Below are 25,517 nucleotides of genomic sequence, written 5' to 3' on the forward strand. Positions count from 1 at the left end.
TACTTTCCCTTTTTTAAGGTTTTTTATTTCACAAATCAGCCTATACATTGGAGACATGCACAAAATTAATTGAATCATGAGCTGATGCATGTTAAATACAAATGAAAAACAGACCAATTTTTAGTTGTGGTGTTTTCCTTTTTCAAGTGTTTTTGGACACATTTAAAGCAGCTAAATGATCAATTTATTTGATTTTATGGCAAATACATGCCTACTAGAAAAAGTGCGGCAAGTGATTCATCTCCAGTGTTGATATGAAGACAAATATACATTTATTCTGTATTCAGTCATTTCAGCATGGGCTGCAGCATGATTCATTTATTAATGAGAACTCAGATCAAATACGGTATATACATTCATACATTACTTTTACAGCTTGAAGACTTCAGACAGTTTGATCATAAAATCAATAAATATGTGAAATGGTAAATGAAAAGTAGCATGTTTTTAATCTAGTTTGACACCAGTGTTAAATTTGAAGTTAGGATAATGTACAGTTTTAATTATAACGCCTTCAAGAAGTAGGCTTCATCATCCAGGTCAGCTGTCGACTTTACTGCTCAGTCCCCTGCACAGTCTGACGAGTCCAGAGAGAGGAAGACATCAGCTTTGCACTTGAATGAACCCTTGGTTTCCTGGAAGAGTTCACAGCTCTGCAGGTTTGGTGTAATGTCTTTGATACAAACAGGCTGTTTGTAGAGAAACAAACAAATAATGTTGTTAGAAAGTGCTTAAAGAACTTCAATTTTACATTCTGTACACTTGAATCTGGCAAAGTGTGATGTTGACAAATATTATTGCAGAGAATTACAGTCAATAGTGTCTTTATATGGACCTCATCTCAGTAGGTCTAGGTGTGAAGTAGATTTTCTCATGTACTGCACATTAAGTATGGTTTTGAAGTGGGTTACTTATTCTCCTCCACTACATCTCACAGCAAAACAGTTGTGCTTACTAGTAACTTTGCAGATTAAGATTTCCCATTCAGAAGACATGAAGTCAGTTATAAAGTAGGCTGCATTATTGTGGATTAAACTGCCCAAAACTATATGAAGAACTTTAAAATTAGCTTGTTCTCCACCAGTTACATTAAAGTGCTTAACGTATATATCAGTAATAATACAGTAATATAATCCGTAACAATTTCTTTTAACTGGCAATTCTGCTGTATAATGTGCATTCATAATACATTTTGCTGTTTATTTTGAATGCAAGACTTTATTTGTAATTGGTATATTTACGTTGTTGTGGATCCAAATAATTTAATTTAAAAATGCAAAGACCATTATTGCCGTTGCACAAAGTAGATAGTTTCAGCGGTGCTTGACAGCTACAGTTGGTTGCTATGCGTAATGCGTAATGACAGACCTATCCAACCCATAATGCGCTGATAAAAAAGGATGACCACTTACCATCGTCTTCAGGATGAAATTGTGCGGAGTGAAATCGGAGAACAAGCTGTTGGTCGCGGAGTCTACGCTGTCTGACGAGTCCAGCTCGGCTCTCCTGACGTACGGTGACCTCCGGATACCGGACAGCAAGCCGGACGCCCTGCCCACCGAGTAGTAGCTTGGACCGGCTACCTGCTTGTACCACGCCTCCGTTGGACCACAGGCGAGCAGCACGGAGATCACTACGATGGGGAAGAAAAGTTTAGCGTTCATCCCCATGTCGAGCGCTGAGGCTTGGTCCTCCAACTTTAACTTTAGTGACTGGTCGTCCTCGTTGTCACCGCACACTGCTCATATCTTCGTTTTTGGAGTCTACTTATAGGGGCCCCGTCATCATGCTCGCAGTTTCGTCAACAACTGCGCCAGAGAGGGCGACTCACACCCACCACAGAGAAATCCTCCACAAGCTCAGAGCTTCTGGAGAGCTTGGTAATATCGTGTTATTTGTGTTACTTTTGACATAAAAATGTTGTTCTGAGATAAAATCTTATTCCAAAAAAAGGTAGCTCTTTATTCCTTACTGGCCTGAAATCAATGAAGGCACACTAAGGCAGGTGATTTGAACCTGTTAGCACAAAGCTAAAACTGGGTTTAAGTGAAAACAGGAATCAAGTTATCCAACAGTAATCTTAACACTTGGTCAGTACATTGTCTAATCATGATACACAAAAACCATAAAATGTCACAGTGCTAATTCTGAATTGGAGATGCTTCGACCACAACAAAGTAACATCAGTCTGGCAAGTATATAGGCACAGGATATGGGTTTTCTCCATATAGACGGGCTGGTTTCATACATCTCACATTCAGATAGAAAGAGCCGAAGCGGTGTGATGAGTCTGTGGTGTAGGTGACCTGATTTCATGGCTTGAGAACTCGAGTGTTAAGGCGACCCAAGGCCTTATTGTTTAGCTACAGGAAACTGAGTGTACACCATGCAGTTTAAGAACCAGATAAGGAAAAGACAGGACACATTCCCCCAGTATTTTGAATTGAAAGCACCCACAGTGGGCTCCAAGGTCTCTTATAGAAAATCTGAGAATTAATTCAAATGAATAGAAAGAGATTCCGCATGTGCCTTGAACATAGAAACCTAACCTGGACAATCAGTCTGCTGTTTCTGTCTGGTAAGTACGCCACTCGCATCTTATTCAATGTTTTATTGACAGTGATAAAAATCTTGCAGGATATGAATGAATCCATCTCTTTCAAGTGTTCTCTACAATAGCTGGGAAGTGGAGAGTCAACAGAAACGTATATGTGTACAGCGAAAGGCTCGTCTGTTGGCATTCCTTGATCACTTTACCCTCCTGAGTGCGCTAACCTGTACCAACCTGATTGTGAAGAAAGTCCTGTGGGGCCACGTGAAGTCTTGTCATCTCAAGGGTCGTTTCGTCTTTTCTAGCAATTTTTAAGAAGTCACTACAAGATTTCAGTATATTGGTGACAAACATCACAACTGTTCTTTGAAAATACACCAAACATATTGATGTGATGTCCTGGTAGTGTTGCCTCATTATTAAAGGTGGAAAGTAGTTTTTTTTTTTTTTTTTTTTTTTCTCAAATATGAAAATCAAGTTCAAATTGCAAACTTCAAAGTGTGAGACTTGAGCTGCACTTTGCACCTCCTTAAAGGCAAGTGAAACCCACATCCTAATTCTCTGCTAAATGACAGGCGCCATTGATGGAGGTCAGATAAGAGAAGACAGCAGTTGTTTGTGTTGTGTCGGTGTGGATGAAAGGAACCTGCGGAAGCTCATTATAAAAATGCAAGGGCAGACTCAACTGTAAAATGAGGTAATTTCTGTTCACTGGTTAATCTTATTTATTTATGATTGTATTCAGAATACGGACTATAGCAACTGGTTCATCTGTGACCACAACCAAGCAGAAGAGGAAAGTCGGTGTGAGGATGGAACAACAGAGCTTGTCTACACATCCGTTCACTTCCACAACAAAATAAAGTCTGACATGTGAGATGTTTTGACAGTTGTCACTGATTTTTTAAATATCATTTTTTGCTGCACTGGAGACACATGAACTGACTGTATCAAATGCAGGCAGCAGCAGATGGACTCCCATAATGATGAAGATGTGATTTATAGCACAGTGTGCAGGTTAAGTTCAGCAGGCACTTACAGATTTCATCAGCAATGATTTGATTAAGTGCAAATATTTTCTTCTTCTTTTTCATTGGTGGTGGTTTCTTTTTCTTCTCAGGAACCAACTGTTGAACTCCTCCCATACTGACCATAATTTAACATGGTATTTGGTTTATAATTATTTTCGTTTATTATTTACTTTTCATAAATCCACAAGACGTGCTACACATGCATTGCAACGAAGAGAAAACATGAAAACAACAACACACTGAAACACAGATTCCACTTAACACTAATACTTGTAACCTAAAAAGACTAGACACCATCAAGAGTCACAAACCAAAGCGGAGTTTAATAGAATCTCATTGCATGCTTACCTGAGGTTGCAATCAACACATTTTTCTTATGATCAGCACTGATGGTACAAATCAACAGAAACTTCAAGAGAAATTAAAAAAAAATGAAGAGGTATGAAACTGATTTTTGAAACATGGAAAATAAGGTACTGCAGCAGTTTCATACCATGTTATGAAAATGTGATAAACGTCTTTGATATGCATCATTTCCTCACTGTTGCAATGGTTATTCTTTCTGTGTGTTTCGAGATTTCATAAAACTTTAGTGTAGCATGCTATTTAATTGTTCAACTCGTGCCAGAACAACTGAGAGTCTGAGACCCTACAGACACATTCACATGATGCCCTTTCTTGCCTCTGCTTCCCCTCAGTGTTACAGGAGGGTTGAGTCTGCCTGCAACCAAGATTAATGTCAACTGATCGAACATATCTCAAGGTTTCATCAAAGAGAGGAAGAAAATTGTGTTTTTTAATGCGTATTTGTTTGCCCCAATGCTGACAAGCGTCATCATTTGAGTCAGTGTATCAGATTTTGTGCAGCTCCCTTTGAAACCACAAAAGGCTTAAAACAACTGTTTTCATATATGCAGTATAACTTCCCTTATATATGAAAAATACACAGTTTTGCAGTTAAGCTGCAAGCTACCAAAAGTAAACATGTTAATTGAATAAAACAATTGATGAGTATCATCTAATGGTGTTTTATTTTCTAAGTGTGATGCAGTGGCTCGATTGTGCCTTTACCACAAGAAAGCGACATCACTCATGCGTGGCATATTTCCTCTAAGCAGGGCCTGGTTTCATATGTATGGGACGCATGTTCAAATGTAAGCGTCACACCGGGTCTGTGGTCTGTGTGACCTGATTTCAGGGTGATCCAAAACTTTACCTTACAGAAAGCTGTACTTTGTAAGGGAAGGAGAGAAAAGACAAAGTAACACTGCATTTTTTGAGTAGAAAACTAATGTAGCCTGCAGATTTATGAGCAGCTTTGTGATTACTCAGACTCACTGGGAAGATTTTCAGCATGTGCTCTGAACTCAGAAGCCTGACCTGGACACTGATGCTCCTGCTTCTGTCTGGTAAGTACAGCACTCACCTCTTATTTCAAGCGACATTAAAATGATTAAATACAGTAAGAATTCATACATTTGTTTCAGGGGTTCTCTGCACTAAGTGGAAAGTGGACTATCAACAGCAAAATATTTGCGCAGTGAAAGGCTCGTCTGTCGTCATTCCGTGTTCATTTCACTATCCTGGCAACATGCAAGTACAAAGTGTCATGTGGGCTCATACAAGGAATAATCTTTTTGATGGTCCTTTCATATTTAACAGTTACTCAGTGAATAAGTCCACAAGGTTTCAGTATATTGGTGACAAAAATCATAACTGTTCATTAAAAATAGACCAAGTAGAGCATAATGATGCAGGTGAATATGGATTCAGATTTACCACTAACTCCGCAACTGGCAAATGGAGTGGTAAAGATGGCCCAAGATTGGAGATTGTTGGTAAGATTTCTGTTCTTTTTCATAAACAAAATAGAGTTGTGTGTCTTCTCTGCACTTGAATCCGGAAAAGTTTGAAACCCAAGCTGTACTTCACGTCTCTAGATCTGTTGGCTGTGGCGACACAAACAAATGGAAACAGAACAATGAAGGAAGGTGACTCTGTGAATCTGACCTGCATAAACCGCTGCGATGGTGGTAACCTCTCATCTGCTTTCACCTGGTTCAAGAATGGACAAACCATAAGAGAAGGACCTGTACTTGATTTAAGCAAAATTTCCTCCACAAATTCTGGAAACTACACTTGCTCCCTGACAGCACACAATGGAACGACTTCAACAGCCATAAGTATTAATGTTGAATGTGAGTACCGGACACGGGACCATAATTTAAACAATAGGAAACAGAATACTTCTCTGAATGAACTAAACTCTTGTATCAGTGAGGTATTAAGTGTCATTAATGCAACATCAACTGCTAATTCTGGCCATTACTCAAAATGAAACAAAAGAAATAAAATTTACATTATATTATTTTTAAATTAGATTAAACATCAAATTTTTCTGTTAAAATGAGAACTTTTCAAATATCAAGATAAAGCAAAAACGATGATAACAAATAATGACAAAACATTAGCTGCGAATTCTGGCCATCATGAATTTGATATTCATAGGAAATGAAACAGTGACAGTTACATTACCTGCTGCTATTACCTACTAGCAGCGTAAAAACCTCACTGCTAGAAGAAAAGGAACAACACAATCATCCGAAAATTAATGAAATGTGATAAAGTATCATTAACTTTAGCCGCTCAATTAGCCATCATTTATGATGCCTAATTACAGTGTAACATTTTCAATATCATAAGGTACTAACTTTGGCCACCACAAATCTAACGTGTTGATAAAATTTAAATCGCATTGACATTAGCTTCTGATTTGGTTATCAACAGCTGAATATTAAACTGAAATTGGAAAAAAATAAAAGATATATTAACTGCTAATTTCACTCACTATCCTCAGTCAAATGAACAATCCAGCATTCTGAGTTAAATGGTTAAACCCAGCTCTTGTGTCAAACCAACCCAGCCCGTGTTCTGTCCCATAGTTACTCCAGTAGTGGGGTGGTACAGGTGTACATCATAAGGAGGACAGTTGGTGTATGTTGTTTAAAATGTAGGCTACTTGAAATGAACGTTGAATTAGATTGTGTTAGATTTTTAAGTTGGCTTAAAAAGAAAACGAGACTTTAAAAAAATACCTTATTGTTGTGCCCCCACAAAGCGTATTAACTGCCTATTTCCTTATAGCACATTCTCTGAACAGCACATTTACCAGGGATACACCAGAGGTATTTTTCATTGCTACTCCTGCTGCTGCTGCTGCTGCTGCTGCTGTTACCGCTACTGCGGCACTTCTGATTGTGACCATTGTTATTGCCGTCAGAAGGTAAGCTCTATTTACATTAAATCACTTCTTTATCTCATACGCAGTGATCAATGTGATGATTTAACAAAGTCTATATGTGTTCAGACTCGGCAAAAAAAAGACAAGAACGCCAGAGACTGATTGTGAGGCGGATAATCAGGTGGCAGTATCCTTATTTAAAGTTTATTACGATTCTATTGTGACATACACTCACCAAGCACTTTAGGAACATCATACTAAAATTGTGTAGGGGCCTCCCTTTGCTCTCAAAACAGCTGCAATTCTTCATGGCATTGATTCCACAGTATGGTGTAAACCTTTGAGATTCTGGTATATGTCGACATAATTGCGTCAGAAAATGACTGGAGATTTGTCAGCTTGCGAGAAGGTGTTCTGCTGGATTCAGCTCTGGTGACTGGGGAGGCCACTGAAGTTCGCTGAACTCATTGTCATGTTCATTAACACCGGTTTGAGATGATTTTTGCTTTGTGACATGGTGCATTATCCTGCTGGAAGGAGCGGTTAGAAGATGATAAATTGTGGCCATAAAGGGAGGGGTACAGACCTCTGATAATTCAAATCATGACTGATAATTGGTTGCTTTGGTAATTGCATGAATAAGCAGGTGTAGAAGTGTTCCTAATAAAGTGCTTGCAAAGTGTATGTACTCTATACGCTATAAATTAAAGGTTAAGCTGTTGGGGAGTTGCACTTAGATTGTCTGCAGGTCGTCTCTGAACACTTGATGGATATCAGATGAGAAAGCATAGAGATTGTTTTTGTTGTGTGGTCAAAGTGGTCATGAGGTAGTTTGAACTGAAACAAAAAGTAAGCCCTTAATATAAGAGATCACGTTAATCACGACATGTCTTGGTTCTATCTAGACTGCAGTCTACCTCAACTGGCCTGTTTTTGACAACAGCCAATCACAAGAAGGAACTCAGCATGAGGGAACAAAATCAGAAGTCACCTACGTAACTGTTGATTTCAACACCAAGAGGACGTCAAACATGTGAGATATTCTTACAACTGTTACCTGTTTTTCAGATAATGTGTGTTGCATTAGAAGCACGTGTACTCATGAACTATATCACCGGCAGGCAGATGGACTCCCATGATGATGACGAAGGTGTGGTTTACAGCACAGTGTGCAGGTAAAGCTCAACAAGCACTTCCACATTTCATAAATGACTGTCATGACTAAGTGCAAACATTTTCTTTTCCTTTGTTTCAGGAGCCAAACACTGAACACCTCATACACTGAACATCTGTAATTTGACAACGGCAACGGCACTGTTTTGCAGTAACAGGAAGAGGGTTAATTGTGCCAAAGTATCAAAACAAAAACAGGAACAACACTAAATCTTGTAGCTCATAAATGAAGAGAGGGCACTGTTACAAGAGTCAAGTGGAGTTTGTGTGAACGCTGCAGTTTGCAGAGTTAATGAGCTTAGACCAGCTGTTTCCTTAATAATGATTCATACTCTTATGATGTCAGTTTTGAAAGAGGCTGGATGGAATCCTCGGGAAACCAAAGTCAATGTCAAAATGATCAAACAATATGTAAGAATATGTTTCTTTCAGTGCAGGTTATTTTATTTCTTTCATCATGCCTCTGGGTCAAACGTGCGTGGATGCACTCACTGGTTGTTAAGGTGCTTTCTGGTGCTCAGTGTTTTGTAATTCAGAGACGCTCTTGTTTTGTGGGGTTTTTTTTGGCAGTGGGAAAGTTAATTTTGCTTTCCGTAGTCTTACGTCCCTGAGGTTCTCAAGAGTAGCTTACTAAATGATATCCCCTGCTGAGGCTATAGACAATTGCCTCAGGTTCAACGGGCTGTAAAAGTTGAAAATATGTGAAAGAAATCAAATCAGACATTTATGTGAGGCACAAATCATTACATTGAGCAAATGAGAGCAAAACAAAGACAGTGTACAGTGGAGCAGTAAAATGAAGCACTTCTGCTTTTACTAGAGAGCTTTTCAGGGTAAAATTGCACTTCGAGTGAATGTGAAACCGTTTTGCTCATGACTCTCATTGAGGTTCAGTGGTCTGTCTTTTGACCATGTTATCACTCTGAGATTTTGAACATCTGGTTGTCCTCCAGGGCTTCAGGGATGGATGTGTGAAATAATATATCTGGACTTTTAATATGCAAACATTGATCATTAATAGCTATCTAAGTTTCCTGCCTTTTGGTAGAGGCCCTTATTTGCAGCCCAATGGGCAAAATGGCTCTGACATGCTTCCTCGATAACTGCATATGACAATAAACAACTCTGAAAAGCACTGTGGTTCTATGAGTCTCTGAGCATGCATGCAGCTTTTTCGGTACATGTTTGTCTTTTTTTTTTTTTTTAAGGCCACAACTCTCATGTTGTGTTGCTATTTTATTTCTCATAAGTGTCAAGGTTTCCTGTTGACTGACAGGCTCCAATGCCTTTGAATCGGACAGCCTGAATGTAACACACTCCTGACCTGAGAGCGCAGGTTGAAGTTACCATGGTAATTTATCTTCACAAAATGAATGGAGGGGACAAAGTCTGCGGTAATCTTGCTGAAACACCAATCTTGGGTGTTTCGACAAGGTGACTTAGATGTCTTCCCTGCGCTACATGGCAAGATGTTACCTAAGCTTGTTCAAGTCTCTGGTTATTCTGCCCTCTGCTGGCAATTTAAGAGCTTAGCTCCCTCAGCCAAGTAAGTGTTGAGCCTCCATGGCCCTAACACATGCAAAACACAGCTCTCCTTGGTGGATGAGTGGGTGTCATGTGAGAGCTGTAGAGAGGTGCGGCACATAACAGGAGAAAAGGTCATCCCAGGTTGCTCAGTGTGACAATAAACATCTGCACGTTGAGCATGTTACCCTTTACTGAGAGTTTTACAGGAACAGGATAGTGTGGGTCTCCTTTGAGTGAACAACACAGCACACACTGTAGGCTACAGTCTTTTTTTTGCTGTGCCTAAAGAGAACAATGACAGAGCTACATTCATTGCTAAGGATTGGGTTTTTGTTGACATGGAGACAGATGACTTCAGTACTCAGTGTTTACTGTTTTCATCCATCATTTAGCCGAAATCCATGTAGCTTTGAAATGGCAATAAAACAAACCTGGCTTTGCTATGGTGGAGGGCAATTACACCATGCCTGTAAAGTATGTAAAGTATCTGCTTGTGGACGTTCTACTGTGATTTGCTTAAATAATCACGCACCCGTCCTTCTGTTCAGTATCCCTTCAGTTTGGGACATTTGTTGAACTGATGTAGGGGAATGCTGAGTTTTTTCAGTGATGCCTTTGGGTCATGGTCATACACTTAAAGACATCACGGGGGAATTTCCAGTAGCTTATACCTACAATTATGTGCTGCTGTTGGCCACTGATTAACTACTGAGGAACTGGTTCTTGCTCAAAGGCAAAGTGAAAGTAAAGTAGCCCTACACTCACAAGCAGAGACATCTTTCCCTGTGACCTGGGCTGAATGTCTTCTGATCAAACCAGCGACTGCATTGAACACTGAGCGTTCCAATGAATTTCTGTATGCATGATTGTGTGATCTCATACTTTGCGGTTACGTTTCACTTACGTGTCCAATAGTGCTACTCAATAAAGACAAAGGTTTTAATTTCAGTTAAATTGATTTTATGCCAAAAGCCATCAAGCTATGTTTGATATGGCAGTATTTTTGAAAGCAGCCGCACCTTACTTTAAAACTTTTGCAGTCCTGCACATCTTAATGTTTTCTGAAAACAGAAAGTAAAGATATTTCATAATAAAAAAGAAAAAAAAAAAAAACGTTAAAAGAAAATCATACATCCCATAAATGAGTAACTTAATAACTCTTATGGACCATAGTTATGAACCATGACTCTGTGTCAACCACACCATCATGTCCAGTTATATAAGAAAACATACTTGCTCCGTGGTTGTGCCATAAGAGAGACTCTGTAGATGTGGAGTTAAAAGTCTTGTTGTAGACTTTTTCAGAAATGAAATAGAGAATTATTTATTATAACGAATTACTTTCCATACGTCTGCATGAAAGCCTGCTCTGTCATCCTCACCAGTTTGGAAAAATATTATCATGACTCAGTAAGAAACTACATTTTATTAGTCGACTCCCATTTCTGACAAAACGAAACTTTTAGAAGACATGCGGAAATGAAGTGAAACTATGTCGCAGATGTGACTGTGCGCCGGCACATCGCGGGTCGAGCACGGATGACATGCGGACTTTTCCTCCGACAGAACAGCAGACATAGTCAGCTCAGGTAGGGCCGCTCAAACCTCTGTTTTGCTACTTTGTAGAAAGCTGGAGGCGACCACGTCAGAAGTTAATGTCATAGTAGGAACAAACTAATCCTGTTAGCTAGAGCAGCTACCAGAGCTGTCTGTCACAGGACACTTCTGAGTAAGTCTGGCTCGAATGGGGTTTTAATGCGATGTAAATTGGCTGATACTTGTCATAACACATTTTTTTTATTTTTATTTTTTTATTGTCGTTGCCTGTTTAGTCTGGAAAGTGAGTCAGGAGTGAACAGACCGGGCTAATGTTAGCTACGCACCTATTACACCGGCTGCCACAGAGCGACTCGGCCAGCTCGTTATTAATTGTTGCACAGATACTTCTGCAGTGTGACAGAGGAGTGTTACTGCAGCTCATTAATGTGTCGTAATTCTGCAGGAATAACGATGGTTGCTGTGTTTGTTTAGTTAGCATCTCGGCAACAGGAAGTGACTTGCGACGCGAATACATGATTGGCTGCTGTGGAGCCAAAGATCTTTTCATTGGGAAGAGGATTCACTGCACGCTTTCATAGTTTGTTTTACAAGTGCTCCTGGCTTTGTAATGAGCTACACTGCCGAGCTTATCTCCTGCGATTGTCGTGTTTTCTTGTTCAGCGATAGTATAATTTCAGACATGTAAAACGATTTTTTATTTTTTTTAAAATTTATTATTATTATTATTTTTTTTTTTTGCAGATTTTCATTGGAAAAATAATCACAACAATAATTCTCAATCATAACACAGTCACCTGTGGGTTTAAACATTCAAGCTGTTTATCAGGGTGTGGCCAGATGTCCAAAACCCCTGAGGGAATCGAGAGAGAGAGAGAGAGAGAGAGAGAGAGAGAGAGAGAGAGAGAGAGAGAGAGAGAGAGAGAGAGCAGAGCAGTAGCAGTGATTACCACATTAATTCTCCTAAAAGAGGAAATGAGGAATACATCCAGAGGTAGATCACTGCAAGTGATTTCATCGGATCTCTTTTTGTAATTTTCACTAGTGATTCTTAACAAACACCTTAATAACCATTTTACACTGTTAATCCATTACCTAAATAAAAATGATATAGGTAGTTCTTGATTTTTTTTACTCATTTTTGATGTGATGCATAATTTGATATTTTTAGACTAAGGTTGATTTACATGTTTCTTTTTATAATGTTTTACAAAGTTTACAGTGACAGCTGCTGAACTCGGAGTGTATAAAGGGAGTGTCTTAGTAAATACACTGCCTAATCTACCTACTGCTCTTTGCACCTTGAGAAAGGTAAAGGACAGTATGTGTTTGATACTGTAAGTTTGAAAAAGGCTTTTTACAAGAGTGACTGTATTATCTGTGTTAAGTGTTATCTTTCTAAACTCCAGGGGAGTGGAGTATCTTTTGAGGAAGCGTTTATTCTAGTGCGCAGTGAGACCTCCTCTATTTTCTGCTCTTGGGCTGAAATGATCAGCGGCCCGCTGACGCTGTGGCCAAGTTGTTTCCATCTCAATCAGTTGACGAAATGCTGTAAGGTCAGTTTGTTTGTTAAGACTGTTCAAAGTTCAAATGAAAGAAACAACTGTGCCCCGGGCAGTTTGTGTTGTTGTTCATCAGAGCTGGAAACAGTGCCGTGAGACCTCAACTGGCAAAACTGAAAGTGAAAGGAATCCGCTACATGGTGGGAAATTTAAGTACATTTCAGTAAAGACTTTCTTCCTTCGCAGACAACTCTGACGTGTGAGGATGAAGTGTTCAGGTTGTGGCCATAACATTTTGGAGAAGACAGCCAAGTTCTGCAGTGAGTGTGGGCAGAAGCTGTCTGTCCAACCTGCAAACACACAGGGTGAGCAGAATCTTTTAGAAATTTTGTTTAATAATATACATTTACTGACATTATTTCATCAATGTTGTTCCTTCAATGGATAAAAGCACAATTATATTGTTCTGTCTGTTAGTACAGCATCCAGAAAACAAATTGGAGAACATATGATGTCTGCTGTACATTAATATTGACAGTGTGTCATAGAGGGCTGGGTGACACTATCACTAGCCACATGTTTTAGTTGAGACATAAACTGCCCAGACACAACTACATTTCACATTCTCCCTAAATGAGAAACTGTACAAATCTTTTATTCTGTATATAGTCATGATTATTATGTAGATCTTCTTTATATTGAGTAAGATTATGTTTGAGATCATGGTCAATATTGTGACTTAGTTTTATAAAGTGCCCACAGGGAAAATACAAACTTAAGACTAGTGACTTACTGATCAAGCTTAGGTGTGTAGTTGTAACTAATATTTAAAATGGAAAGAAAAAAATAAAAATTAAAAAGCCCAGATGGGTCAAAAGCCATAACGTATCTGTTATTGGCAAGATTTGAATGCAGAGTGCCTTTACCTTCAAATCTTTCACCAGCTACCTGCCATGATTCAGATTTGAATAAAATGCAAATTAGTCTACGTCAGCATGCACTAGTGTTGATAACTCCTGCGTTGTAGTTATCCTTCATTCTAATAGTCACAGTGGTTTTTCCATATGTCTTTTTCACACAGTGATATTTGATATGTGATATATTTCTTAACATGTGTCCTTAATCCAGACACAGAAAGTGAGCCCAAATCCTTGGTGGCGGACAACAAAGAATCCAACAAATTCCCCAAACGGCCGAACGAAGAGACCATCGGCAACCCAAAGAAGAGGGTAAGTGTAACTGCCTTTCTTTTCGATTTTTAGTGTGGACATTTTTTTGCATCATCATAGGCTTAACAATAAAAAAGTGGTCATAAAACAACAAAGACTGAACATTATAAGCGTTATTGCAGGACTGTTGTATTGTTGTATACCTAATAATCTGGACAAGTATATTTTTGCAATGTAGGGTAACTTTTTTATATTTTCCTGGTGGAAGCAGTTGCAATCTTTTATCAGTGCTTTCACAAATCTGCAGGTAAACTTAAGTCAGCAAAGATAATTCAACAAAATAGAAATTCTGCATGGAATAGTGGAGTCTGAATGCACACAAGCCCCTTCTATCATTTCCTATAAATGGGGAATTGTCTCAAAGTTTGTTCTGTGGCTCTGCAAATTGAGCTCTCAGATAGTAGAATCGAGTGGACTATGACTTTAGTTAAAGGCATGTTGAGGCATGTTCATTGAAATAGAATGTTAAATCATCTGGAATAACTTTTAGAAGTAGTTTATCCATTCATTAGCCACACCGCTTATCCTTTGAAGGCCAAGGGAGTGTTGAATCCAATCTCAGCTGACATTGGGCAAGGGTGGGGTACACCCTAGAGAGGTCACCGGTCTATCACAGGGCAGACGTATAGAGACAAACAACCATTCACACTCACATTCAGACCTATGAGCAATTTTAAAAGTAGTGTTTCCAGTCAACATAAAAAGCATGTCTTTGCAAGTTAGAGTAAGTGCAAAAAACCCATGCAGGCATAAGGAGATCATGCAAAAACGGGAGAAATGTCCAAGACAGTAGCGCGCTTTCACATTAGAAGTAAAGTGGATTTTAAAACTGAGCCTCTGCTTCGTAGAAAAAAAAGAAGAAGAAGAAAAGGAAGAAAGATGGCAGCAAGTTGTCAGACCAAGATCATAGCCACTCTGACCTGTCCCATGTCTCCCTGGAAGACAACCAGAATGAGAGGACGCAGGACGGGAGAGACTCTTCTGACAGTGAGAGCTCAAACAATGCAATGGATGAAACACCAGACTCACTCCAAGATGAGTTCTCCTCAATGGAGAGCCAGCCTAGTTCCTTAGCAGCTGACAATAGTGCTGAAGCATCTAAAGGAACACAAGTCATTCAGAGTGAAAAGGCTGCTGCCACAGAAGAGATAGATACAGAGAGGCAGATGGAGGAAGCTCCAAGTAACTCCAATGAAGGAGAGAGCAATGCACAGAAATCAACTCAGGATCAGAAACTCACAACAGCACCAGCTGACACTCCAACTCAAAGTCCCACCTCAGAGGACAGCAAGAGTACGACTCCTCAGTCAGGTTCAGGTAAAGGAACGAAAGCCACTAACCCTAAAGATCAAAAGACAGACAGGAAAAAATCAAAGAAAGAAACAATCACCACTAAACAACCTACACTGGACCAGAATGCCAACGTGGAGCCAAATGTGAAGCAGGCGGGACAAACCAAGCAGACGGGAAAGAGTCAGCAGGAGCAGAAACAGAAGCCGACTGAACAAAAGAAGGTTTTTGGCCCTCAAACATCATCAAAGGTAATGCTGGCTAAAATCTATGAAAAATGTATCATTATTGACAAACAAACGCACATTTCATTTATTTAGTTCAGATGTGTTGAAGGTATGTATTTAGTGTACATATTTAATGCTCCTCATACAGGCTGACAGCACAGGCTCTAGTGTGGACCCAGAGAAAACAGTTGAGCACATGGAGGTTCAGCAATCTGGAAGTGGGCAGGACTCAACTCCAGCAAAAACCTTGGATACTGACAAGGGAACTAAAGGTGGCAGTAAGGAAAAGCCAGAATCCAACACCACAGCTGCCCCACCACCCAAAAGGTGATTAAGGTCTCTCAGATGCTTGTGCACATTTCTTTTACATCACATTTGTCAGTTTTATCCCTGTGTGTTATATTTATTGCAGTAATTTTGTATTTATTTATTGTTGCTTTTTAGGCCAACCAGAAACCAGACCATCGCTGCACGTAACAGACTCACAATTTACTTCCATGCTGTTCTTTCGAAGGATTTCAAGTTTGATCCAAACGAAGACCGTGTCTTCATCCAGGCTGGGTCTCACATTGGGTCATGGGACGAAAATGTAGCTGAGCTGTTTGTGACCAGGTACTTCTAAAATAAATAGTCATTGTAGGTCAGATGGGGACCAGCTATTCTGAATCCACCTAACTTTAGTTTCAGTGCCCAACCTGCGTCCCTGCCCAGTGCTTCAACCACTCACCTTGGACACCTTGTAAATTTTACTTTCTTCTCCTTTTCACACAGGGATCATGGAGAACATGGCTTTCTTGTTGAGGGCAGTCTAATCACATTCAAAAATCAAGCTGTTTCTGAGTCGATACCATACAAATATGTTGTCTATAACAGCAAAAAGAACAAATATGAGTATGAGTTCATATACAAACTGGATTCTGCACACCAAACTACCAACAGATGTTTGTTTGTGAAGTCCCACCTCCTCAATGAAGAAGGTAAATGCAAATTTCGCTGAACCCATTTATAAGTACATGTAACTTCTTGTTGACACAATATGAATACAATATTCTGATTATTATTCTAAAATTTCTGTCATATATCTTTTTTTTTTGTAAAAGGGGATTGGCATCAATATGATGACATCATCTGTGCTGAGCCATCAAAGAACATGCTCAAACGCTTTAAAGACACCATTAAAGAAACCATCTGGCCTGAACAAAGGAAGAGTCTGATAAAAGGCAGAGAGATTGCAGGGAATATAATGCTGGAGACCATATTTGATCTTCTCAGGACCTGGACTGATACCAATTTGAAAAATTTTTTGAACCAGCTGAATCAGTTCTTCCAGGTTTATGGAGAACCTTTTGTGTATGAAGATACATATAAGAAATGGACCTCCTTAGACTATGGAAAAGAGGATGTAAGTTCATAATCTTTGTACAGGAGAATTATACATTATCTACAAACACCCAGGTAAGGTAATCTTGAATAACCTCCATACTCCTTGATTTTTTTAGGTGAGGAGGATGCTAAAGGAGTTCATGCTGAAAAATATGATCCCTCAGTTGCAGAAGGATGGAGATGGAAAGATGTGCTACGTTCAGGACCACATGAGAGCGGCTGTGATCATGCTCTATCTATGTAAACAGCTTGGTATCAGACTAAATGATACTGAGCACTATCGACTCTGCACAGCACTGTGCCTGCCCAAACTAGACAAAGATGATTTCCTTCAGTACTGGGCAGATTTTTTAAAGGATGTCTCCATTCTTAAAGGGTAGGTATCTAATCTTATCAATTATCCAGTAATTATCATTAAGTAATTATCTGCCGACTAAAGAGTATTAACCTACTGGTTATATTTGCTCTAATAATTAATTTAATGTTCAGATGCTCATGAAATGATCTTTGTTGTAGTCTGCCAGAAATGTTGGTGTTTCTGATAAACGCTGTGAAAACAGTGGGTATGCCAAGGTGGATTCTGGTACTACCGCTCCTCCATCTCCTCAAGGGCACCACAAAGCCCTTTGAAGTACCGACTTCTGGAAACTTGAAATATGACTCATGCTGGGCAGGTTTGCAAGGCCTTGAAATGGGTACCTCAGCAGCACCATACATCAGAAGTCAAGACAGGAAGTAAGAGTTTTCCTAACTTTGCCAAAATGTATCTTACACAAACATCTTCCAGCATGTTTGTTTGGAAATAGACGTGTGTTCATTTGCACTTTTTGATTTCTCTTTTTTTTTCAGGGCACTGGTGAATTTGATGAAAACCTACAGTCACTTGATGGAGGTGGATGCACTTTTAGTGCGATCCTGCTTGTACCTGATGTCTATTGATGACCTGGTGGAGTGCACCATCAACATTAACGCTGAACTTTTTGACATGCTTCATGTTTTCACCAATAAAGCTCCTCAGGATATTACCCACAGTAACTTCCAGGTGAAGTAGAAACATAAGTTGAAAATAACATGTTACAGGGCTGTAGTACATCTCAGAAATTAATTAATGCTCCTGAATTTCTGTTTTACAGATAGTAACTGACATTCTCTCACATATCCAAGGCAGTCTCATTGAAGAAAAATACAGGTGATTTTAAATTTAGCTGATTTTCTATTAAATTGTAATGACATGAAATCACTGTCACAGAGAGATCATTTTTTAGAAAGATGTCATTGTCTAGACAGTTCACATTTGAGTCATTCAGACTTTTGTTTTTTTCGTTTCACATTCTTGTTATTTATCTGTGCAGATCATGAAAGGAAATTTGTGAGTGACATGTTTGTCCAACTTTTTCCTTTAACCTTCTATTCTTCTTTTTGTTCATCATAGTTACTTTACCGAGACTTACAGGAGACAGTGTCTGGCAACAGCAGTAAAGCTGTTAGATAAGATCTGCAAAGGAGTCAAACCAGCATCATATACTCAGAACTACCCTGATATTCCTGTAGCTTGCATGAATCTGGTTGCATCAGTGTCAGACTTTGTTCACTGTAAAAAGCAACAGGTATGTGAAGTGAGTCATGTGAACAAGCTGTTACAATATCAAACAGAATTAAGTCTTGCTGAAATCAAATACTGTACTGATAATTCTCCTTTAGGAGTCTCAAGAAGGGGACAAAGAGCAGCGACATGCAAAAGACTTGATCTCTAAGGCGATGACCATCATGAGAGACTGGCTCAGTCGGTCCTTCAGACAGGGTTTGCTCAACAGGGGTCTGACAGCCCTGTTTCAAGTTTCCACAGCGGAGATTGAAGTGAGCTGTTTTGTTATAATTTGTACATAAAAGACAAAATATACAGATGGTCACAACTCATCACTGACAAAGAATTCTGTTTCACAGTTCTGTTGTTGATTGTGTTTTACAGTTGTGGAACAACATAATATCCATCCAATTCAAAGATAAAGATTGCACAAAGCAATGGAGGGAGACATTCACAATGGATTTTGAGGGCAAGTACAAACAGGTATGTGATGCATGTTTTGCAGATTTAAGTTGATTTTTTTTTCTGTTAAACTTTATTTTTTTTTAAATTATTTATATACCTTGTATTTGTATGTTTTAGGAATCTGCAGTGGATCAAATTGAATTCTACTGCACAAAGATAGAGGAACTCAGTGGTTCCCATCCATATGTTGCGGCTAGTATTGAGAAGTGTGCTCTTGAGGCTGTTACATCTTTGTGCCAGGTATGAGGACATCTCATTCACTTTTAACATTTACATTAGTGCAATGGCCATTCAAGACTCAACCCATTTGTCAGAATTTGATCAAGAAATACTGGACTCAAATTCAAAACAATTTTTGTGACACCCTCACCTGCCAGTTTATTCGGTTCACCTATAGAAAACTAATGCAAACTAAAACAACAGGCCTGCAATAAATACTCCCTTCATGAGGATTATAATGTTCAGTTTTTACTGAGTCTTAGATGAATTTATTCACTGTGTGTTATCGCAACCCTTGCCCTGAACTGGAGAATCAGTATTTTCACTGAGAAACATGATGTGACATGGATTTATTTCATCTCTCAAGTAATATGCAGTTAAGAGAATCACTGGCAAGTGTATTTTGTCTAAAGCAACTTTTTCACTTGTACATGGTTGTTAAAGAAGCCGAAAATATACAGCCGAATAAAAACGTTAGATGACGCATGGTGTACTGTTACCTTACCATAAGAGCAGCGGTGCATAAGTATTCAATATATCATGCTTGGGTGGTGATAAAAAGGAACAAAACTGTGATGTCTTGCTGTTGCTGTGTCTTAAACAAAGCGCTCCAAATTTTTTTCATTTGAAGTGTTGTTATGTTTCTTGAGAACCAAAAAACTTTACAGTTGACACTGCACTGCCTGGTTTCCTCAGCAATACACTTGTGAAGTTTCAAGATGGGCAGTTGTATAGAAAATTGAAGGACAGACAGACCGAGATTTCTCCATTTATTAGTGGGATAGTTCATGACAGTCCTGGCTATATTTAAGAACAACACTAGCTCTTTCCTACAGCCATAAATGAAAGAATTGCAAATGTCACTAGGTAAACATGCATTCACGAGAATTTTCTTAAATAGAAATAAAAGGAACTGCATGAGTCACAGGTTCACTGAATCCCTCTAAAAATATGCATAGTAGCTCTGATTGCTGTTTTACTTCACATGCAGACCAAGTCCGAGGGCAAACTGTTTGAGAGGATGAAGATAAACTGGAAGTTTGGAAAACTCATCTCAGCCATTATCCAGAAATCTTGGCCAAGGGACCATCAAGGAAACTATGCAGAAGAAGAAGAAGTGGTCCTTCAGCATCTCCTCTCCTGGACTGCTGCTAAAGACATTTTCCAACTACACGGTATCACTTTAGAAAAACCATTAAAACACACTCACTCAAAACAGATGATGCTGTAGGGTAGCGAGGTAGAAGGTGCCATCCTGCCATGATCTAAAACTTACAACAGCAAACACCCTCTAGCAGTAGGTAACCAGGCCTCAGTTTATGACTTTTTGGCAGAAGCAAAACAAGTAAATAACCACTGCTGTTGTTTTAGATAAAACACTGAGTGACAACATAAATTTCTGTCATTACAGGTGCAGAAGAAAAGCTGATTGAAAAGCTCTCCCAAGATGCCAGGGACAGATTTGCTATTGCCATATCATGCTTTACAGCCATCAACAACCAACTGGTCCGTGGAGACATTAAGATCAGCCTGCTCAATATCATTATAGAGAGAAGAGACACCTTCTTAGAACTGCTGAAAATCGGTAATAACAGTCTGATTGTCAGTTTACTAAGAAATCTTTTCAGCACAAAGCATGCTTTTTGTATATGACAGTGTGCATTGGCCTGACAGAAATGTTTTGTGTGTGTGATTTGATATTAACAGATTGCCTCTCTGAGAATGAACAGTACAGAGATAATACCAAAATGAGGAGGCTGTTACAATGTAGACAAGATGAAGTGAAAGCTGTGTACCATGAGAAGGAGCTTGTGGACGTCTTCTTAGCAATGAGCCACAAACTTGAGGAACATATGACAGGTATAGTAGTTGTGTCATAGAGTCAGCCAGTTTGGTTTAATTGTAATGTTGTGACAAATTTAACATTTGTTTATTCATTTTCCATGATAGTTGATGTTGCTGACATGGAGGAAAGACAACAGGTCAACATTGAGATCATGCCCCTAAACCATTTCATGGAGGTTCATCAATTAGTTGAACTGCCCTCTCCAATGGCTGGTGTGGTCACCCACTTCAGCCTGAATGAAGAAATCAGAGAAATGGCAGAGAGCCTGTACACTTTCAGAGACAGTTATATTTTCAAAGTATGTTGGGAGAAACAGGCCAAAGTCCTGGCCAATGAAGAAATGGAGGGCGGTGATCCTGATGAACATGAAGTAGCAGACATTATGGCAACACCAGAAGTGATAAATGAAGACATTTTCGTGCCTTGCTATGCTGAATACGAAGAAATCTACACTTGTCTGAAGAATGGCAGTATAAGGCTTGAGGAGGTCAACCAGCTCTTTGATGCGTACAGGGGCAAGTATGAAGAGCTTGCACAAGACCTGGACATCATGTGCAGAGTTGATAAATCAACCGACAAACAGTGGATCCACAGCAGGGTTCAACAGATCGAGCAGTATCACGAGCTTCATCTAGCTGCAGCTTCAGCTCATATCATCATGATGGTCAAAGAGACACTTTGTCTTCAAGGGGACTTTAGGGTTCTGGAGACTCTTACACAAGTTGTAAGTGGCCATGTTATTGTACCCATAGCTTCCAGTTCTTCTACAAATAATCTTTAGGTGATGAGTAGTTTTGAGTTATTCAGTAATACTTTGGCAATGTTAACTTCTGGCTCTCTTCTTTTAGAGTCAAGAAGACTTTCAGAGAGAGCATCTCAGTCGGATTGACAATGACTTGATGCAGGCAAAGAAGGTCCTGGTGGGCATCACTGAGCCCCGCAAACTGTGCCTACAGGAGCTGGGACTGAGAGGACACTTTGTAAAATGGGTGAAGGATGCACTTGAAGGTGAGAATAGTGATTATTTATTCTCACCACAACATAAAATGAATTATGATGCTCGCTAGGGCACATTACCTAAAAATGTTATTTTTTTTTAGATATCAATGAGTTGAAGGTGTTTGTTGACCTGGCTTCCATCTCTGCGGGAGAGAATGACATGGACGTGGATCGTGTCGCTTGCTTTCACGATGCTGTCCTTGGGTACTCTTCAATGCTTTATGAGCTCAAACCGGACTCTGGTTTTCCCGTCTTCAAGGAGGTGCTGGAGAAACTCTGGAGAGCTTTGGAGAATGACAGCAACCTCCCGAAAAAACTGGTAAGAAGATGCCTTGCTAAAGCTACTGCTAATAATCTGCATCATATCTGGCATAAATTATCTAAGTTTTTATGATTCCACAAAATCTGGAGAAATTACCTGAAAAGAATTATTTAAGATAGAAGAATCAAGTTAAAGAAGAGTTGAATAGATATAAATGTTTAAGCTTACCAATTTCTGAGAAGATTGAATTTATTAAAATGGCTTCTCTTTTCAGTTTGAAAAAGGGCCCTAAATCACTCAGATGCAGATGAATTTATCTGAATCACACTGATAATAGATCATACAAATTGTAAATGAATACATCATTACATCATACATCAGAAAATGAATATTACACAGCACCTTTAAGAATTGTATCTTCTTTTGTAGCATGATAGTGCACGTCATTTGGAATGGCTGAAGACTGTGAAGGACAGTCATGGATCAGTGGAGCTGTCATCTCTCTCATTAGCGTCAGCCATCAACAACAAGGGTATCTACCTGATCAGCGCACAAAGTGTAAACACGGTAAATATCAGCATCAAGGATAATTGCATCTCTATGGCCAAGCAGCGCAGAGGTTAACTCTGAAAACAAAGTTCCTACAAAATGATGTATGGGAGTGCACTTTTTCTAACCCTAACCCTAACACTCTTCAACCTAGTTGAGTCTTGACACCACCCTGAAGCTGCAGATTCCAGAGGAGCATGATGAGGGTCAGCAGATGCGCTTCTATTCTCTGGAGGACCTGCGGGACCTGCAGAACAAACTCATGCTCATGTCTGGGAAAGGGGATCAAGGACAGAATGAAGTTGATCACTTTGCAGAGGTATATTGAAACGTTGCCCTTTTATTTAATTAACATAGGTCAATTTGTTTAGCATAGAAGCTGAAGTGCTACTATATAATTAATGCTTCTACTACTATTTTTGTATGTAATACTGATAATAATTATTATAATCATAAGGAATATTTTGTACATAGTTTTCTATCTTTCAAATCAAATAGTTTAACAAACACAGTGATAATAATACAAATAAAAAATAAAATACTGAAGTAAATGGGATAATAAATAAATTCTGAGAGGAGTTGCTCTCAGCTGCACACATGCTCTAAATGTTACATTCCCTGACCAAGCATCAAGGGGTGTGAGGGTTGCGTTCGCACCAAGGCCAGGTCTAACTTTGCAGGAAAATTAGTGCAATGCAATAAAGCTCAAGAGCACCACACACTACATCCACCAATATTATCATACAGTTGATTCAACACCTCTCCAATATAATTTTAAAAAAGCTTAACATAATAATCTTCATGAAGGGAGGATTTATTGCAGAACTGTATTAGACTACAACAGTTTTACCTAGGTGTTTCTAATAAACTGCCAACAGAATTTATCTGTTGTGGCAAGGCTGCAAAGTGCTTGACTGGAATTTTTGGTTACTTTCGGGGTGGTTCTCTTCAAAAAATGTAATGCAGTAATGTTTACTCAGAGTACAATTAATTGCCATGCTTTGTTTTTTTTACACAACTCATTTTACTTCCACTCAAGTAAAATTAGTTTCAAGTAATAGTACTTCTACTTAAGTTCAATTTTACAGTACCTTCCACCCATGATTTTAGGTTATATTCACAAAATAATTTTTCCCTTGTGCTAGAGCAAGTATTTATGCCTCCTGAATATACTATACATACATGAATGTATAAGCAGTTCCATCAGACTGTATGTTTTCTAAATTTGTTTTTCAGGTTTTTGCTAGTGTTCAAAGACTAGCCGAAGCATTTATTGCCCTCTACACTGCAGGGAATCCTCTGTTCAGATACTGGGAAGCACAAATCAACTGTTGTTTAAGCAGCAATGAACCCAGCATTATGATGGACTTCAACCTGGGCAATGTTGTCAGTGCTGTCATTGTGGAGGGAAACATAGAAGAGCAGCTTCCTGAACTTTGCAGGAAAATGGAGAAATGTCTGGGCTACTGGATGGATTTTGTAAACAAACAGAGATCCCAACATTACTATCTGAACTACTACACAGCTGAACAGATTGTCTACCTGTGCAGCAAGCTGACTCAGCAAAACGTGACCAATGTGGAGGAACAAGTTCTCATGATGCTCTCTTTCATCAAACCAAATTGCACAGCCTTAGACTTGAGGCAAGTATGGCATGAACTCCAGTATGAAATCCTCAACGGACCACAAGAGCAAAATGAGGACATTGAGTTTCAGACTTTTGTTGAGGTGCCAAGAAGGGAACTGGGAGACCCAGACTTCACCAGTGACCTGGACCCTCTGCCGAGTCATGTGGAACAAACAACAGGTTCACAAAAATTTGATGTGATATGGAATACTTATATGAAAGACATGAAAAATTTTCTCCTGAACATGCTTGATATAAAAAGTCTTGGACGACTGCTGGAAATACTGGCTAACAGAGAAGATGAGCGCGAAGAAGACATTTCTGATGATAACACTGGGAATTATATAAGGAGGCAGCTGCCAAATGGTATGGTCACTGGAAATCCTAACCTCATTGTTTGCCCACATGATGAGGTCCTGACATCTTGCATCTCCATATACATGAATAGTGAAGCTGAGACACTTCCCACCTATGATGAAGTCCTCCTCTGCAACTCCTCAACACCATACGAACAGGTGGAGTTATTCCTCAGACGCTGTCTCAGCACAGGCTACAGGGGACAGAAGATATATTCTCTTCTGTATGGAGACCTGCTCACTTATGATGTGAGCTCGAAACTTGAGAACTTTTTTCAGCGAATGAAAATGCAGAGCAGGAAAGACTACAGACTTGTTATAATCTGCAGCTCTGAAAGAGAACATGCTTACCTTCCATCAGCCTTCAGCCAGTACAGATTGCACATGGTTCCCCAGGAACCATTGGCGAGGATCCAGGGGTACCTCCACAAACACTATGTTGTCCCAGCAGATCAGTGCAGTGCTGCAGCTGCATTCAAAGACAGAGTGTGTGTTGGTGTCGTCTCATCAAAAAGGGCTGGTGTTGGTGTGTACATATGCAATAAGCTATTTCAAATTCATTAATTTCACTTATGGTGACTATTTCACTCCCAAGATTATAAATACCTTCTCTAATAACCCTTATTTTTTAATTTCAGGTAAATCTCTTTACATCAAGAGGCTGTATGAAAAACTGAAACACTTAACCAAAAAGCCATCAGTGATGAAATGCATTCGCTTGATTGAACCTAATGTTGATGAGAATGTCGTCCTTCAATCTCTGTTGGACTCCCCCAAGAGGAGAGAACTCACAATGTTCCATTTTGACATCACATCATCGGTAATAATGAATCTTAAATTAATGTTTAGCAAAGAGTAATATAGCCTTTTTAACAGATGTCTCAAAAGCTTACATATA

The 25,517-nt window shown here is 39.2% G+C and overlaps 3 protein-coding genes across 8 annotated transcripts in view; 2 read left to right on the forward strand and 1 right to left on the reverse strand.

The window, feature by feature from the left end:
* Positions 1–303: 303 nt before the first annotated feature.
* Positions 304–1,839, reverse strand: LOC139616375 (neuropeptide B-like). The gene is made up of 2 exons (XM_071473588.1): positions 1,413–1,839; positions 304–689 (listed from the first exon to the last, which is right to left on the reverse strand). Exons 1-2 carry the CDS (start codon positions 1,668–1,670, stop codon positions 561–563), a joined length of 387 nt encoding a protein of 128 aa, XP_071329689.1. The 5' UTR covers positions 1,671–1,839; the 3' UTR covers positions 304–560.
* Positions 1,738–9,131, forward strand: LOC139616339 (cell surface A33 antigen-like). Of its 3 annotated transcripts, none has more exons than XM_071473585.1 (10): positions 1,738–1,880; positions 3,297–3,424; positions 3,512–4,991; positions 5,070–5,420; positions 5,523–5,780; positions 6,727–6,865; positions 6,950–7,004; positions 7,729–7,856; positions 7,945–7,998; positions 8,079–9,131. In XM_071473585.1, the coding sequence occupies exons 3-10, from the start codon at positions 4,937–4,939 to the stop codon at positions 8,116–8,118; spliced, it is 1,080 nt and encodes a 359-aa protein (XP_071329686.1). In that variant the 5' UTR covers positions 1,738–1,880; positions 3,297–3,424; positions 3,512–4,936; the 3' UTR covers positions 8,119–9,131. The 3 variants fall into 3 exon arrangements, with proteins under 3 accessions (XP_071329686.1, XP_071329688.1, XP_071329687.1); XM_071473587.1 differs by having other exon boundaries at positions 7,949–7,998; XM_071473586.1 differs by lacking the exon at positions 1,738–1,880 and adding an exon at positions 1,911–2,578.
* A 1,841-nt stretch (positions 9,132–10,972) lies between these two features.
* rnf213a (ring finger protein 213a) overlaps positions 10,973–25,517 on the forward strand; it is a 32,222-nt gene continuing 17,677 nt past the window's right edge. The window contains exons 1-27 of one of the 4 annotated variants that reach the window (XM_071473591.1): positions 12,311–12,391; positions 12,490–12,636; positions 12,829–12,947; positions 13,711–13,811; positions 14,660–15,352; positions 15,477–15,655; positions 15,773–15,940; positions 16,100–16,305; positions 16,429–16,730; positions 16,828–17,087; positions 17,228–17,446; positions 17,561–17,753; positions 17,845–17,900; positions 18,144–18,318; positions 18,413–18,568; positions 18,681–18,779; positions 18,879–19,001; positions 19,972–20,155; positions 20,392–20,565; positions 20,688–20,840; positions 20,931–21,550; positions 21,675–21,834; positions 21,927–22,144; positions 22,517–22,654; positions 22,791–22,955; positions 23,873–25,145; positions 25,258–25,439. In XM_071473591.1, coding sequence (XP_071329692.1) covers positions 12,848–12,947; positions 13,711–13,811; positions 14,660–15,352; positions 15,477–15,655; positions 15,773–15,940; positions 16,100–16,305; positions 16,429–16,730; positions 16,828–17,087; positions 17,228–17,446; positions 17,561–17,753; positions 17,845–17,900; positions 18,144–18,318; positions 18,413–18,568; positions 18,681–18,779; positions 18,879–19,001; positions 19,972–20,155; positions 20,392–20,565; positions 20,688–20,840; positions 20,931–21,550; positions 21,675–21,834; positions 21,927–22,144; positions 22,517–22,654; positions 22,791–22,955; positions 23,873–25,145; positions 25,258–25,439 — 6,297 coding nt within the window. In that variant the 5' untranslated portion in view covers positions 12,311–12,391; positions 12,490–12,636; positions 12,829–12,847. The other 3 variants (XM_071473590.1, XM_071473593.1, XM_071473592.1) reach the window with 3 other exon arrangements.

Source organism: Trachinotus anak, unplaced genomic scaffold (assembly GCF_046630095.1).
Source record: "Trachinotus anak isolate AG129_WGS33_773 ecotype Australia unplaced genomic scaffold, CSIRO_AGI_Tana_v1 ptg000003l, whole genome shotgun sequence".
Lineage (NCBI taxonomy): Eukaryota > Metazoa > Chordata > Actinopteri > Carangiformes > Carangidae > Trachinotus > Trachinotus anak.